The 18254-nt window shown below is 34.6% G+C and overlaps 1 protein-coding gene across 4 annotated transcripts in view; it reads right to left on the bottom strand.

Annotated features, from left to right (window-relative positions):
• The window catches only part of CDH12 (cadherin 12), a 1005284-nt gene that overhangs the window by 50888 nt on the left and 936142 nt on the right, over positions 1–18254 (bottom strand). For all 4 annotated transcript variants that reach the window (XM_027605549.2, XM_027605548.2, XM_027605550.2 and 1 more), the window contains one exon: positions 7799–7986. In XM_027605549.2, coding sequence (XP_027461350.1) covers positions 7799–7986 — 188 coding nt within the window. The remainder of the gene's footprint in view (positions 1–7798; positions 7987–18254) is intronic.

Here is an 18254-nt window from a genome sequence, read left to right as displayed (position 1 = left end):
CTGACATTTGGGAAGGAAGGAAGAAGTGAGCAACTTTGCCTGAGGGACCCATGGAAGTCTTTGGTGTGAGGTATGGGAGAAAACTTTTAAAAAGGAAGGAATCAATTAAGATACTCATGTGGGGCAGTGCCTTCTACGCAAGAGGAAGAATAGCATATTTGGTGGAAACTGCAGTGAATCTGATACAGGTGGAATGTAACGTGTGTGTGTGCAGGAGATGATAATCGAAAATACCCTGTTTGCGTCGTAGCTTATGAATGATGGAAACAAAAAAAGGATTTAAGCGTGAGAGTGAGATGAACAGAGGGAAGGCTAAGTTAAATGAAGACAAGGTGTCATCCTCCAAGAACAGCCACGGCAGTGGTAGGAGGAATAACCAAGAGTGTGCAAGTCAACCCAGTAGGAGGAGGAAGAGGGAAATTTTAACCCACGTTCAGGAGAAATCAGTGGCCAGGCTTCATGTCCCATTTGACAAGAGGAGGCTGATGGCAACAGAAGCAGCATAAGAAAAAGCCTAGGTCTAGGGGTTAAGAAACTGGAGAGGAGGTGGAGCTGTATGTAGGAAGGAGCAGGTATGAACAGGAGCACTTTTGTTGGGAAACGAGAAGGAATTTGACTTTGGTCATTCTGAGTTTGAACAGACTATAGAACACACAGTGTTAAAAGCCTGCAAGGAAGCAAAACAGTCTACTTTGGTAATTTCAGGTCGGGAGTTAGTTTAGAGTTTATGAGACTGATTGGAGAAGTTAGGTAAGATGTTTTAAAGAGCTGATGACAAATACTTACAAAAACTGGGACATAATATTTACAGAAAGATAAAGAACATCATTTATTTTTCTTTAAGCTTATGCATGCATGCAGACTGGCTAAAAATAGGAGAGTTTTAAACTTAATAAATTAAGGTATATGGTTACAATAAATAAGTTATTGAAATTATTTTCATTTTTTTTCCTTAGAGTTATTCAAAAATTAACCACATGATGGTGCTCTCCTACCAAATTATTTGTTGTGAATTTCTTTCCTGGCCATTTAACCGCAAAAAGAAAAGGAGTTTTACTAACAGAGCATAAGTAATATATGAACAGTTCCATGGGACCCGATGAGAGCTTAGCCTGTTTACTGGAGAATCCTGGTGAAGAATAAAGCATTTTCTTTCTTTCTTTCTTTCTTTCTTTCTTTCTTTTTTTTTTTTTTAAGGAAAAGTAGAATTCTACTTTGGATTCAGTGTGATGACTGTTGTTTATTTGGGATGAAATAATATTTCCAAGTCCCATCAAATAGTAAGAATTCTTCTTTAAATCAAAAAGTTTTATTTAATTAAAAATAAAGAAATCACTTCATCGTTCTTTACTTTAAACTTACACTATCTTTATTAACTAGTTAACAATAGATATTTTCATAGAAATGGTAGAGAACTGTTTGAGAAATTACGCAAGATAATAAAATTGTCGTTTTGCATAACTTAAATATTCACCCCCCTATTTTAATTGCTTTAATTTTTTTAATAGTGACAAGAAAAATACAGTGCTTCTATGAATATATTTCTATTTTCAGTCCTTGAATGTTTTTAACTCATGTAATTTTACATCTATATCCAATAAGTATGTAAGTATATAATAAATACATATTTATTCTCAGTTATCCAATAGAAAAGAAACAACTGAGTAAAGTATATTTCAATTACCTTTTCAATTAAGAATAAAATTGCTGAAGGGTGCCTGGGAGGCTCTCAGTTAAGTGCCCGACTCTTGATTTTGGCTCAGGTCATGATCTCAGAATTGTGAGATCAAGCCCCACATCAGGCTCTACACTGGGTGTGGAGCCTGCCTAAGATTCTTTCTCCCTCTTCCCCCTCCCTTTGCTCTCTCATGCTCTCTCTCTTTCTCCCTCTATAAATAAATTAATTAATTAATAAACAAACAAACAAACAAACAAATAAAATTGCTGGATTTAAGATGTCTTATGCTCTCATTTTATTTATTTACATATTTGGGAGGGAGAGAAAGAACAAGAACATTGGGGAAGGGGCAGAGAGAGAGAGAAAGAGAGAGAAAATCTTGAACAGGTTCCATGACCACCTCAGAGCCCATCTCCAGGCTCCATCTCACGACCCTGAGATCATGACCTGAGCTAAAATGAAGAGTCAGAGGCTTAACTGACTGAGCCACCCAGGCGCCCCCTTATACTCTCCTTTTAAATGTAGCCCATCTCCTAATTTTTAGATGGGATGGAAAACTTAAAAAGTTATTATTCTGATGTTGTTAGTGTTTTTAATGCTTTAGCACTTAAGAACATATAGGGCACTTTCTATTTAAATTTTGCTCAATGCAATATGATGTACTGTAGAGTAAGAGTAGTTTTTTTGTGGGTTTGTTCTTTTTTAACCAATAGCTTGTGCCTTGAGAAGATTTATAAAGTTTCATAATGCTATTCTTAATTCAAAGTGACACAGTGAAATGACATTCCATCATAGGGCTCATAAACTGAATCCAAGCTGTTAAAGCTGGTGCAACCACTCTGGAAAACAGTATGGAAGTTCCTCAAAAAGTTGAAAATAGAGCTAGCATAATATCCAGCAATTGCACTACTGGGTATTTACCCCAAAGATACAAATGTAGGGATCCGAAGGGGTACGTGCACCCCGATGTTTATAGCAGCAATGTCTACAATAGCCAAACTGTGGAAAGAGCCAAAATGTCCATTGACAGATGAATGGGTAAAGAAGATGTGGTATATATATATATATATATATATATATATATATATATATATATATATAAAATGGAATATTATGCAGCCATCAAAAGGAATGAAATCTTGCCATTTGCAACGACGTGGATGGAACTGGAGGGTATTATGCTGAGCGAAATAAGTCAATCAGAGGAAGACATGTATTATATGACCTCACTGATGTGAGGAATTCTTAATCTCAGGAAACGAACTGAGGGTTGCTGGAGTGGTGGGGGGTGGGAGGGATGGGGTGGCTGGGTGATAGACACTGGGGAGGGTATGTGCTGTGGTGAGCGCTGTGAATTGTGTAAGACTGTTGAATCACAGACCTGTACCTCTGAAACAATTAATACAGTATATGTTAAAAAAAAAAAGAAGAAGATGATAGCAGGAAGGGAAGAATGAAGGGGGGAAATTGGAAGGGGAGATGAACCATGAGAGACTTTGGACTCTGAAAAACAAACTGAGGGTTCTAGAGGGGAGGGCGTGGGGGAATGGTTTAGCCTGGTGATGGGTATTAAAGAGGGTATGTTCTGCATGGAACACTGGGTGTTATATGCAAACAATGAATTATGGAACACTACATCAAAAACTAATGATGTAATGTATGGTGATTAACATAATAATAAAATAAAATAAAATAAAGAAAAAAATTAATTAATTAATAAAAATGTTTTTTTTCCACCATTCTTCTCAACTCCTATAAACCTGGCCATCATTTTTATCCACTTTGACTCTCCTCAGAAAGAGAGAGGAGAAATAATAAAGGGAGGGCAAATAAAGATTTTGGAGATAAAACAATAATGGGGTTATGTGCTTTGGAGAAGTTTATGTATTTTAATTGATTATTAAATGAGTTAAGAAAAGAAAAACTCTGAAAACAAAGAGCATCATATGCTAATATTAGCCAAACAATTAAAATAACTTACATTTAACAAACAGCTACATAATCGAGAGTAGAGTATATATTTTTGGACTTTCTGAATGCATTAACAACATAATTCCTATAAGAATTTGAATTTACTTGAAAACTCCTTTTTGCAATTTTATGCTGAGGTATTGAAGGGAAAGTTTTCAAAACACTAATTTAAAGATCATCCTATAATTGAAACACAGCTGTTAATGTTTGCATACTTACTTATTATTACACATCCAATTCTTCTGGGACTCCTAAAGCTAAGTGCAAGGTAAACTTTCCTGACAACTTATGGAATATATGCATAAATAATTTTATAATACAGTCTTCACCACCCCCCACCAAGAGTAAAAAAAAAAAAAAAAAAACCTCTAAAATATTGCAGTTGTTTAAATTAATTTTTAGTTTTCATGGCTTTATGCAGCAGAATTTTTCTATTTATTTTATTTTAATGAAATCATACTGCCATGTTTAATTAAGTCATGTATCTACGCACATATATTTGTATACACCCACAAAATATAATATATACAGCAGATAGTTAGGTAGGTAGATAAGTAGGTAGACAGGTACAAGTGATAGGTAATTTTAAAATTTTGTTATAGAAGTGTTCTCCTGGGGTATTTCCCTTTTTTAAGATTTAATAGATGTACTCTGAAAGTTGCAATTTTCTTTCCCAACCGAACTGGAGGTTAATAGACAGGGATTGCTTCTGTTGGTTCCTCACTGAGAGATTAAAACAAATTACAACACTAAGAACACATCTATCCAAATGCTTGGGTAATTTGCCAGATGATCAGAATATTTGTGAAAATATGTATTGGCTGTTCCTCTACAATCTAGCCAGAATCTCACCATTTCTCACAACCTCAATTACTGCAAATTTCATGGTTCATATCTCCATCAACAGTTTCTGGGATTATTTCTATAGTCTTTTAACTGGTCTATTTCTTTTTTTTTTTAAGATTTTATTTATTTATCTGAGAGAGAGACAGGGAGCACAAGCAGGGGAGAGGGGCAGAGGGAAGGGAGAAGCAGGCTCCCTGCTGAGCAAGGAGCCCGATGTGGAGCTGATCCCAGGACTCCGAGATCATTACCTGAGCTGAAGGCAGACGCTTAACCAACTGAGCCACCCAGGTGCCCCTTAACTGGTCTATTTCTATCCTCACTTCCTAGTCATTATTCTCCTCAGAAGACCACATTATCCTAGTTTCACAACAGTAAGGGTAATTTAGATCTAAAGTCACCCTAGACTTCCCATACCATGGTCTAATTCACGTTCTTGGCCAGGCCTATGAGGCTGTCCATGATGCGCCCTTTCTCTGCATCTTTGACCTTATCTCCAGCTACGGACCCTTTCACTGGCTCTATTCAACCCACTGGCCTCCTTGCAGTAGCTGCTGGATCTTTGTGGAACATGCATCACTCAGAACCACTATATGATTCATTTCTTGCTTACTTCAAGTCTCTGCTGAAATTTCACCCTGTCAGAGAAACGTTTTGTGACCACCCCATTATAGAAGCCACCACTCTCCATATTACCTGTATCCCTGTACCCTGCTTTACATTTCTCAAGCTTGAATTTAGCACTGCGGACAGTGCTTTTGGGTTTATCATCTGTCTTCCCCAACTGAGTGGAAGCTGCTTGAGTAGAGGGAATGGGTCTGTTTTGTTTACTGCTCTATTCCCAGAATCAGAGTAGGCTCCTGGATTTAGTGGTTTCCCCATCAATATCTGCTGAATGAAGGAGTGAATGTTAGTAATGGACACTGAACTTTATTTAGATGACAAATTATTATGCCCGCAAAATGGACAATTATTCATCCACTGCAGGAAGAAAAATGTATTTTGTATACTTAGAGATAAACTTTTCAGACTGCTTTTCTATATTATATAAGTCAATTTTAATAATGTTATGTCATAATTTTACAAATCTCAGTTTTAATCTAGTTAAGAGAGAAAATTCTCCAAAAATTAAATAAAATAAATTCAAAAAAATAAATGACGTGACTCTTTTTATGAATCTTTCATTAGCTAAAAAGGGAAAAGGTCTGTTCTTACAGCTTTAGTGAAGATGTGTAAGTGAATAATTACAAAAAGTTGATTTATATAACTAAATCATTACTTTCTTTTTTAAAAATTACTACTTTCAACGGATTAAGCCATTTTGATATAATATAAACACTATAGTTAGCACAACCCTCTCTTTTCAATTGTGTTAAAAAGTAAATAAGAGTGCCACACATTTTTCCAGATTGACACTTAGACACCAATCATTTATTGGCAGAGATGGTAAATGTGTGTAAATAAAAATAGAAATATAAAACATGTGTAAATATAAAATATAGTTTAATAGCTATAAATACACATACATATACAAATTTCAAAAATATAGTATATACAATATTGACTCTTCTGTACCTCAGTTTTACTTTTTAAACTTACTTAATTTCATACTTAAATTTTATGAATGGTTAATGTAAAATATTTTCTATTATTTTTTCAGTATTAAGAGAATACATATCTGTTCCTTTTAAATTAACATTTGTAAGTCATTTAAATGTAGTTATTTTTTCTGAAAAAATAAGTAATAAGACTCTTAGTGACTTGTTACTGAGTAGAAAAGAGAAAAACAAGCAAAACAAGAACAAACAATAAAAATGTAAAGAATTTGACACATACTTTTTAAACTATACTTTGACAATTCAACATAAATGCACAATTTTGCTGAATGAGATCATGTGGTTAAAGTAATTTCTAGAAAAGGTTCAATTTATGTGCAATAGTTGAAATAAAAAGTGATAAATAATCTATATGGAAATTGTGTTTCTTTTCAGTATTATTTTTATTGCCATATGTACTATTTCTGTTAAAATTCAGAGCTGCTGAGCAAATATGGAAACATCAGCCTAATTAATGGGAATGACTTGCAAAAATATTTCTTGTAGGCTAAAATAATCACAATTATTAAATGTGTATGATATACTGCGGTTTGGGGGAATAGAACATACTTTGCTGGAGAGGGGAAAGCAGTACTAAATTAAGTGAGTTTCACTAGTTTGCCTGTACTCCATTATTGAAAATTCCTATAATTTGTTTCACTGTTATGGAAACAGTCTACACACCCCAATCATAATTGTGATTTTTCTGTCGCTCATATTTGCATACCCCTTCTTCATGCCAACCCAACGAAAGACAGACTATCCCCTCGCTAATATTTTGAATTAAGCTCTCCCCTTCTGCAATTCTCTTCTGTACCAGTCTATTTAATATTACTAAATGGCTTCCCATCACACTCTGCCTTTCCCCCCCTCCCTCCCTCTCTTTCACTCTCCATCTCTTTCTCTCTCTCTTCTTTATCCTTTCCCGCTCCCCCTCCTGCCCTCTCCCCTCCTCCATCTCTCTCTCTCTCTCTCTCATTAATATTTCTTTTCATTTATCTCCTTAAAACCCCTTCAAGCCCAGCATTACCCTTGCTCATTTCTTCCATTCCTCAGTAGTACAGGTTATTGACATAGGGATCCTTCCACTATGATATAAACTCTCACCAACAATGTGTGAATTAGATATTTATATTTTCAGAAAAGTCATGAGAGGGGCAAGACCAAGCTTGGTGGGGTTAGAGTTTACTTCTAGATTTTTTTAAAGATTTTATTTATTTATTTGACAGAGAGAGACGCAGTGAAAGAGGGAACACAAGCAGGGGGAGTGGGAGAGGGAGAAGCAGGCTTCCCACTGAGCGGGGAGCCCGATGCGGGGCTCGATCCCAGTACCCTGGGATCATGACCTGAGCGGAGGGCAGACGTTTGAAGACTGAGCCACCCAGGGGCCCCTTACTTCTAGATCTTATTTTTAAGTTAATCTTTTTGTTTAAGTTTGTAACAATAAAAAAAATTAATTACAATTAAAGTCTGGAAATAATTTTTTAATAATTTAATCAAATTAATAGACCTGTTTCACCAAAAAATATATATCTGTTGAATTGCAGAATACAAGTGCCTGAAGAAGTGAATACTTATGTCACCTGGGCTTTTTTTTATTTAAAATATTGCTAACTGAAGAAAATTACAATTTCTCTCATTTTCAACTTTTAGTCATTTTGTTTTTTAATTAATAGCGGGTAGTCAACTCTCCAAAAACTTTTCTGTGTACCTTTTTCAATTTGATGACTCCTTCCTGTGTATCCTCATCTGTGATGATGTCAAACAAATTTCCTCCATCTCCTGGAACAATATTGTATTCAATTTCTGCGTTTTGTCCAAAATCAGGATCCACAGCTCTTATTCTTCCAATGGCTGAGCCAATAGGAGAAGACTCAGGAACTTTCAGATGGAAGATACCTGACAAGAAATGTATAATTCATGTTGACAGTGGAGTTAGTAAAGAGTATAGAAAGATTACTAGGAGAGAAAAATATACTATGTAGAAAGTTAATCAAATTTAGAACATAATAGTGCAAAATCAAAATGGAGTTTGCTGTCAAGTTAAGAATTATGATTGGGAAAAATAACATCACTTTTCACTTCAATAGGTCCTGCTCTAGAATTTTAATTGGGAATTGTAAATAGTAAAGTGTGTGAAATTTATATTACTGTGAGGAAGTATTGTACATAATAACAGCTTCAAAGTGTACCTACTATCAAATGGAAGGGCAGGAGAATCCATGTAATTAATTGGTACCAATAGAATAGAATCCAGGATACAAGACAGAGATAAAATAAAGATAGATGATTGATAGTTAGATATTTATAGAAAGTTAAGGTTATATTTCTTAATATACATATAGATATTACATATTTTTCTTATATATATATTCCATACATTTATAGACTGTATTTACCCAGTAAGTGTAAATCATTAAGTTAAAAACAGCCTGTAAAATGATTATGTGTTTGGTTAACCAAAATTTTAATCCATAATGAATTTAAGTATATTATACTATTGACTAATATTCAACTTATGTTTAGCGTTGAGTAGATTTTTACTGGGTATCCTACAAGGTGCTTTCACACACATCTAAAATCAGGATATAAAGTTCTATTTGCCCCTGCTTTTTTAAAAAATATATATTTTTTTCTTTATTCTTCACCACCAGGTGGAGCACATATATTACCATGAATTTGATACTGAGTCAGAAAAACTTAGAAAAATTTCAATCTATATAAAATATACCAGAATCAGGAAAATTTGTAATATCCCTTAAAAATCAAAATAAGGAAAGGAAGGCTCTGGATGGAAGTAAAAATGTGAAGGCAAAACTAAACTCAAAAATACAAAATTTAAATTTTGATATCTGCTTTCCAGTTTTAATTTCTATTAATGTAGTTTGGATTATACTTTACCATGGTTAAAGCAACCAGGGTAATTAATTTGTTTAGAACTTGTAGCTACAGTTATAGAAATTAAATTAGGAAGGCCTTTAATATGTTTCTTGAATGGTAAAGTTCATTCATCAAACTACATTTCAATATTTCAGCTATTGGCTTCAAGAAATAGGAGGAAAAAATAGCCAATCACACCTCGTGGAGATCTTGCCAAATACTTTCCTTTTTATTCCCAATTATTTTATAAGTCTTGTAGCTCTTTCACAGTTTCAAAATGTGGTAATTTCATTAGCCCTTGTAGCAGTTAAACCTTGTCATATACTGCTCATGCCCCCCCCATAAAACAGGTATCCACCACTTGTTCCTATAATGTTAAAATAAGCCTTATTTACATTCAATGGACATTACCTCATTGAAATATCTATTTAATCTCAAAAGAGCTAAATATTTACTTAAATTTGTTTGATTCTATGTAAAAGGGAAAGTACATTTTTACTGTGATCCAAAAATAGTTGTTTGAATAATTTGATAATTACTTAACAGTATACCCTCCTTCAAAGGGGAATACGTCAAATCTTTCTAAAAGAACAAATTTAAAAGTTAAATAAATAAACAAATCAGAACACAGGCAAATAATAAGAATAATAATCCAAGTGGTAATAATGGAATGTTACATACACATTACAAAAGAATTTTGGTTAAAAAAGTCATATTAACTGATCAAGTTAGCAACTTTTCATAGGTTAGGATTATGTTTCATTAGATTTTATTCCCTAAACACTTACACAGTGGCTGTCATAGAGAGATGCTCAAAGTTTGCAGGGTTTACAGTAGAGTTTGGACTTGAGGCAACCAGAGCAAAGAGGAAGACTAAAATCATAGGTTGCAATGTGTACACATTGTCAACAATAAAGGTAAAGACAGATATCCAAGGGGAATTTGAGTTCAAAAAGCCATAACTACATAAACAGAACCTAAAGTGACTTTTGCTACTTACTTTATCTAGAGAGTGTAAGTATTTCACATTAGCCACATTAAACCCTGATCCAATTGAAGCACTTCTGAATACTAGCAAATATGATGATGCCCGAATTCTTTTTTTTTTTTTTTTTAAGATTTTATTATTTGACAGAGAGTGGGAGAAGGAGAGAAATCACAAGGAAGAAGAGTAGCAGGGGGAAAGGGAGATGCAGGCTCCTCACTGAGCAGGGAGCCATGCCTGGCTGGATCCCAGGACCCCAGGATCATAACCTGAGTGGAAGGCAGATGTCTAACCGACTGAGCCACCCAGGCGCCCCAACGATGCCTGGATTCTTGTTTAACATGACAAGGTTTAAGGTTGTACAAAACTTCTCATACATGTGTTTTTTTCATTTCCTTTTTTTCTTCCTTTCTGAATGCCTATTAAATGGAAGCATCATTCATCAAAAACATGTCCACATCCTTTGCCTCTTGTCCTGTGATTGTGATAAAGAATGTGAAGAAATACCAAAACCTTTGAATCAATACTAGAATTAGTCATATTCCAATGTTATGGTACATCAGTATGTGTTAAGAAAGGCCTCGAATTTTTTTTCCTGATAAAATAGAGTAATGGAGGTCTATGTTGAATAATGTACTGTACATCTTCCTCTAACAGGATATTGAATTAGGAAACTTTAGATAAAAAAATTATCAAAAACAGAGTTGGCAGACAGAGATTTGAGAGGAATAGGCAGCTGCCATGTGCAGTGGATTTCAAATTTCCGACATGGCCAGCAGTGCAAGGTGGTGGCAATGGTGGGGACTGAGCTGGGGGTGGGTTGAATGGAATCTGTAGGACATTATGGATATCCAACTGAAAGGGCCTGTGATATTTCTGCTTACTCTCTCTGATCCATTCAATAGGAGCAGATTCAGATTACATATTCACTTTATAAATTAGCTTTTCATTTGAAAAGTTAAAAGCCAAATTAAAAGAACTAAAAATCAAGGGAAATAATCTAGTCTGGCATCATCACCAATAGATTATGGTTAGTGTAAGTAAAAAACTTAGCCAGAATTGAGACCCTCCAATGTGAGAAGAATTTTTAAATCTGAAAGGTAATCTGAAGGACATCAGATAATGCAGACTATAAATGAGAGCTCCCCTTTTCAGGACGATATGCTGAGATACGAGTTTTGTGTTTTATAAAAGAATATTTTATGAAGCCAGTAATGATAAATGTGAAGATAGCTATTCCTTGTAGTACTATGTTAATATAAGTTAAATAACAGTTTCTTAAAAAAGTGGTCCGCATACAGTAAGCCTATGCATTTTATAATTATCTAATGGTATTGGAAAACTTGTGATTACTTCAAATATTAGCATGCTTCAGAAAAGACAAACTCAATAGCATTCACTAACATACCGCACCAAAATTAAGATATAGTAGAAGTGAAACAGTGATTCACAACTTACATCTTCTTTGTGTATTGAGATTTTAGTGTACATAAAACACAAATATACAGAGCACTGAATTTTCTGTTCTTTATATTGCAGACATATTTTAGTAAGGTGAAAGACACATTGATTAAGACAAGATTTCTAAATAAAATATTGTAGTTAGTAATAAAGTCTACAGAATATGGAACAAGTCAGAGAAACTATGCATTTGTCATGCCATTTTTTAGGTTCTGTCGGTTTATTTCTAGTGACTTGACATTTTATTATTTCTAGAAACTTGACAGCAATAAAGCTGGGGTCATTCAGATTAATTCAAAACAGAAGTAATCTTCAGCTCTGCCAAAGTTGAATCGCTTTTGATGTACTATGTAATTACAGCGCCATCATCTTCTACGTGTCCTACTTTTGACGTATGTGAAACATCTTAATGGCACTACCTGTACAACACAGATTAAGAAATAAAACAGGTGACAAGGAATTGCTTAGAGTCGATAAGAATATATACTTACATACTTATCAAATATATATGCTGTGTTTAAAAGAAGAAAAAAAAACATTCCCATGGAAAAGGAGAAAATTGCATGCAGTGAACTCAGATGGAATTGCAGAGATCAAATTCTAAAACTTCTTACAGATAATGCTCCCTATTAATCCCAAAGGTAACAGTATCTATTACTCAGTTATTGGCTAAATGGGTCTCCTTTCAGGAAGTATGTTGTTTACAAATATATAGTTTGATTATATTTTGGTTATTAGGACTCACACTGGGTTTGTGTGTGTGGCCGGGGGCATTCACTGATACCTAAGGAAAAAGGATATACAATATGCTTTCCTACCTCTTTTTCTTTGAAAAATTTCCAAGTATTGATGCAAATACCAAAAGAGATATATTTACTTAACAAAACATGAATTAACATGTTATAATCTCCTCAGAAATAAAAGTTAAAGGACCCCAAAAATATATTAAGTGAATGAATTATATAATACTGTAACATTCAGTAATAAGAATAGCAAGTATAAAGAAAATGGAATAATCCATTACATTTCTTTTGAAATACATTTTATTTTATGTTTATTATAATAACTGAAGCTACTCAAAACAGTATATAAGAAGTTGAACATTGACTTCTTATATCAACTTCACAGAGAACTTACTGTACTATATGCAAAAAGTAATGAATTTGGAGGTAATGAATGTATATTTTAAAATAGTAGAAAAATAAAAATATTGGAAGGTTTAAGTAGAAATTATTTCAAATTGATTAAGAATGTTAAACAATTTTAGGAACATGACAACATATTACCTGAGACCACATAAATAGACAACTGCTTGAAGTATTACATTTATGTTTAAACTTTAGAAAATGAGGTATATTACCATTAAACTTTTGATTCAGTGACTCAACTCATTTAATTGTTCAAATAGTGATCCCACACATGTGTGTGTATGTGATTTACCATCTAATCACATAAAAATAAAATATTGCTTTACCAATACTTTGTTTTAATTTCTTAAGCAAATATAAAAATAGCACACAAAATGATTTCACCTTATCTAAAGAAAATAAAAAAGGAAATGGAAGCAGACAACATTTCTGTATGAGTAAAAAGGAGTCTTACAGAAATTATCAACCGGTTATAGCCTCTTATTAGCTCTGTGACCTGGGGCAAAATATTTAACCTTTTTTTCCTGTCTGTAAAATTGGAATGATGATGATGATGATGATGACGATGTCACTTATATAATAATTCACATAACTCCTAAGTAATATCTATCATACTAGTTACTCTTCAAATAGTAATTTTATAGATAATCTCCATATCTGCGTTATACTATTTTCCTGTAGGATTGGCAGTGAGCAACAGGAAACTGCCTACAGAGATATGGGGGTGGGGATAAAGAAAGGGAGGTGTTAAAAGAAGTTCTGAAAAGCCATTTTCATTTTAGCTGAAACATTTTTCCCATATCTTAAGAATTGAAGAATTCAAGAATAAAAATATCTTGGTAGCTGAAGAATGTTTTAAATGCCCTCTATTTCCCCAAAAGCCTGAAGCTGTGACTATTTTCAATATGTCCAAATTAAAGTAATAGAAATATAGTCCACAAGGAAAAACCATCCTGATGACAGAGTTGGATTCAAAGTAGATGTTGGCCAAGCGTACTAAGCATACGGTGAATGGAATCTCTCAGTAATGACAGAGACATCCAGTCCTGCTCATTCTTAGGATGGGTCTAGGATGAACAAATTTCTAGAAGTGTCCAGTATTTGGAAGCAAGAGCTTTACTGTATTGGCCAAATTACTGTATCTTTTTACAAAGGTTATAATTGCCTGGTCTAGACTTTACTTAACCACATCCATGAAAATGAAATGCCATATACACAATATCCAATATTTTGATGGATTTATAAATTGTATAAAATTTTATAAATTCTATATAATAATAGCAATATTTCTTTTCTTAGAGATATGAGAAATTCATTCCTCCAAACTTTCTAGTTCTGGGCAGCCATACACAACACAGAAATTTAGAGCTCAATATTGAATTGTCTTTTTTAAATTTCCTTTGGTGGTCAAGCCGTCCAGTAACTCAGATTATTAATATGTGATTCAGCTGCCATTTTTAGTAGCTTCCTCCATGGAATGATAAAGAAAAAACAGAAACAAAATACAAAACAAACTATATATATTCTGATGGCATTTATTACCTAGTGATTGAGGGAGTTATTAATTGAACAATCCCACAAATGAAGTAGAATTGCTAAGTCACATCAGGAAAGTGACACAATTCTATGCACTTTTTATGACATTTAAACTGAGAATCTGAGTTGAGTCAACTAGATGATGTTGGGTCTGTGAGGTCAGCTGGTAGTAAACATTCCAAATAGTAGAAACTATATCACAGAGCCAAAAATTGTCATAATCTTCTACCTTCCTATTTTGTTTGTTCAATTACCACCACTATGACCGATTTATGTAACATAAATATATATTTATGTAGCGAGACAATAAATATCAATTTAATATCAAATATAAATAACTTTAATGTTAGTTAATATCATTATATTGAACTCTCTACATCCAGTAATTCATTATCATTTTTCTGTTGCTTTTTTTTTCCTCACCGACTGAAACACATTTTGTCATTTCAATAATCATATTAACCTGTGGCCTAACTATCTTGCTCATGTGATCCCTGCTGTCTGGTAAAACTCAACCCTTGTTAATGATAATTACTCTTTCTGTCAAGGAGGTGCCACTGACTGAGGAAAACCAAAGAGAAGCAGTTGATACCACTATAAATTTTGATTCCTAACTTCAAATGCACTTGCAAGATTGGCTGCAAAGCATACACATTTGCAAACGTAACTTATTATTACTTGCTATGACCTTTGTTTTAAACTAATTTATTTTCCACAAATCTCTGCTTTATTACCACAGATCTTCCTCAACTTACAATGGGGTTAGGTCCCAATAACCCCATCATAAGTTGAAAATACTGTAAGTTGAAAATGTATTTAATACACCTAACTTACTAAAAACATCATAGTTTAGCCTCATCTACCTTAAACATGCTCAGAACACTTACATTAGACTACGGTTGGGCCACATCATCTAACAGAAGGCCTATTTTATAATAAAGTGTTGACCATCTCATGTAATTCATTGAACATTGTTGTGAAGGTGAAAAACAGAATGGTTGAAATAGTATCCATTGTTTATCCTCACAATCGCATGGCCGACAGGGGGCTGTGGCTCACTGCCTAAATTCAGTGTCATGAGAGAATATCATACCACACAGAGCTAGCCTGGGAAAAGAGCAAATTTCAAAAGTCAAAGTACGGTTTCTACTGAATATGTATCGCTCTTACCACTGTAAAGTAAGTTGAACCATCATAAGTTAAAGACCATCTCAGTTGGTAACTTTGTCTTTTGTTATTTCACAGAAAAAAATAAACTCATATCACATAAGAGATAGCTCGGCTCCCTGAACTTTCAAATACTCCCACATCAGTATTACTGTTAAGCTGAAAAAAACGAAACATGCAAGATGTAATAAAAGCTTGCTTCTTTTCTTTGTCTTCCACTGCTCCTTTAGACTTTCTTCAGTGAGGATAAGCCTTGTCTTTTCTTGGATGAAGACTACGGTGAGCCAATGTTTTTGTTCACCTTTAAATAAGAGTACTCTGTTCACTTTAATTCCCAAACTTTAGATTTGGAAATTAGAAATTCCCAATACTTCATATTGTTACATATGACATTATACAAAATTAGATCTTATATATACAAATTTGTATTACACAAAATTATATACAGTATATATTATTACGTATTATATGATACAAAGGTAAGACTGTCTCCCTACCTCCAAGTCAACCTGGGGCAGTAGCAGATGGGACTTTGATTTAGGATATGAGTGGTGTGGAGGGCGTCTGTCTGTCTCATTATCCACTTGTCAGAAGTTTTCACCTCATCATGGGGGAAACAAAGCTAGGTTTGTTGGGCTGTTTTCACTAGAACGGATAGTTTTTGCTTCTCTGGGTCTAAACCCCTGGCTCCAATGGTGTTTTGGGGAGGCTTTTGGGAGCTTCTCCTACTACAGACCCATGACAAAGGCATTACCTCTGCTTTGATGTAACATTCCCCTTAGCCTCTGGATCTCCCAACAATCCATTCCACATACTGATTCTCACTGCAAGGAAAATCTCTTTGGCAGAACTTAAAATGACTCTGGATTGGTCATTCTGCTTACACATTTCTAAACCCTCCTTTTGTTGTCATATAACTACTTTCCCAAACAAAAGCTTGTTCCTCGGTCTCTGTCTTTATGAGGACACTTTCACTTTCTTAAGCATAAGGCAAGTCTTAGACCATGGATTTCTCCCATTTTCTGAAAAAATATGGCAACATATACTGGATTTTATCTTTGGTCCTTGGTGAAGGAAGGCTCCTCTCACAAGACCTGAGAGGTAAGGGAAGGGTAGTACCACTCTTACTTTTTTTTTTTTTTAGAGATTTTATTTATTTATTTGAGAGAGAGAGAGAATGAGAGATAGCACGAGAGGGAAGAGGGTCAGAGGGAGAAGCAGACTCCCCGCTGAGCAGGGAGCCTGATGTGGGACTCGATCCCGGGACTCCAGGATCATGACCTGAGCTGAAGGCAGTCGCTTAACCGACTGAGCCACCCGGGTGCCCCACTCTTACTTTTTTTAGCTGGAAACTCAGCATGGTTTTCTCCAAAGAAATCCTTTGTGCAAAATTCTCCCTCCAAGCCCCCCCTCATTTTATAAAAAATATAAAAGGGTAAAAATAGCCTTGCTGTGATTGAGGCCTTTAAAAATCTTAAATGCATGTGGACATTTCTATGTAAATTCTGAATTTTGTTCTGGGACCATACTTGGCAGTATCCATTGTATCTTAGGTTCCAGTGGAAACTTCAATATTAACCTCTTATATCTATAAACTTCTTCCTCCCTCCTTTCCAATTCCAAGGTATCCTGAGGTGTCCTTCTCTTGTTTCCTCTTATTAAACTCCAACAATTTGTAAATACTGTACTATTCATTAAATAGTCTATCTTCTCTGCTTTCAATACTTTCTTCTCAGTTGAGATATTCTCAAGAAGACACAAAATGCTCATATTTGATATTATAAAAATTTTCCCTTGTTCCAAAATCCAGTGAACCCCTTAATTTTCTTTTCCTTTTCCAACAAAACTTCTCGAAGATAATCATTGTTACCTATTCCTATCTAACGATCACTCCATAAGCAGCTTTAAATAGTTTCTGAACTCACCACTCTGTTAAAACAGTTTCCCTGAGATCTCCATGACATCCTTGTAACTAAATCCAGTGATAACTTCTCAGTAGCGTTCAACACTTTTGGTTATCCTATCTTTACCTGAAGTTCATTTCTCCTTTTTTAAAAAGATTTTATTTATTTATTTGTCAGAGAGAGAAAGCACACAAGCAGGGGAAGCAGCACGCAGAGGGAGAAGCAGGCTCCCTGCTGAGCAGGGAGCCCGATGTGGGACTCGATCCCAGGACTCTGGGATCATGACCCGAGCTGAAGGCAGATGCTTAACCGACTGAGCCACCCAGGCATCCTGAAGTTCATTTTTCCTTAACATCTGTGGCGCTCTACCCTAGTTCTATTTTTCTCCCACCACGGAGCTTGCTCTTCTTAGCTTCCTTTGTTGGTATTTTCAAGAGGATCTAGATAAATGATTCTCAAATTTGACTGCCTAAGAGCATTATATGAAAGGTTAAAAAACAAAACAAAACAAAACAAACAAACAAAAAGAAACCCCCAAGCCCAGGAGCCACCTGCGATATTCCAATTTAATTGTTTTGAGTTTAATTGTTTTGAGTTTAGACCTGAACCACAGAATTTATTAAACTCCCTCCTGTTCTGCTTTGCAATTACAGTTAAGAACTTTTGTTTCAAACTGTCTTTATCTAGCCTTTCCTCATCTAGTTAATTTCATCTATCTTTATGCTAAACATTCTTTCTATTTTAATTCCAGCCTATATACATATTTTGTGTTTCATTCATCCTTGGCAAAACATTATCTTACTGCAAAACTTCACTTGGACATCTCCAAGGTATCTCAGCCTTGACGTATTCAAAACTGAATTCATAGGCTTGCCATGACCCCAGAAGAGCTGCCCTAATAGTTTATGTCTCAGCAATAATCTTACCACTCCTCCAGTTCCACAAGCTGGAATCACCCTCTTAATAGCAAATTCATTTTGTTGATTTTTTACCTCCTAAAATCATTGGTATCTAACCACATGCTGCCATTTTTCACCACTATCATCAGTACCACCACCATGGATTAAATAACTCACCCAGTTTGTC

Source organism: Zalophus californianus, chromosome 5, assembly GCF_009762305.2.
Source record: "Zalophus californianus isolate mZalCal1 chromosome 5, mZalCal1.pri.v2, whole genome shotgun sequence".
Classification (NCBI taxonomy): Eukaryota; Metazoa; Chordata; class Mammalia; order Carnivora; family Otariidae; genus Zalophus; species Zalophus californianus.
The sequence above is the reverse complement of the archived record's forward strand: the minus strand, read 5'-3'. Positions and strand labels throughout refer to the sequence as shown.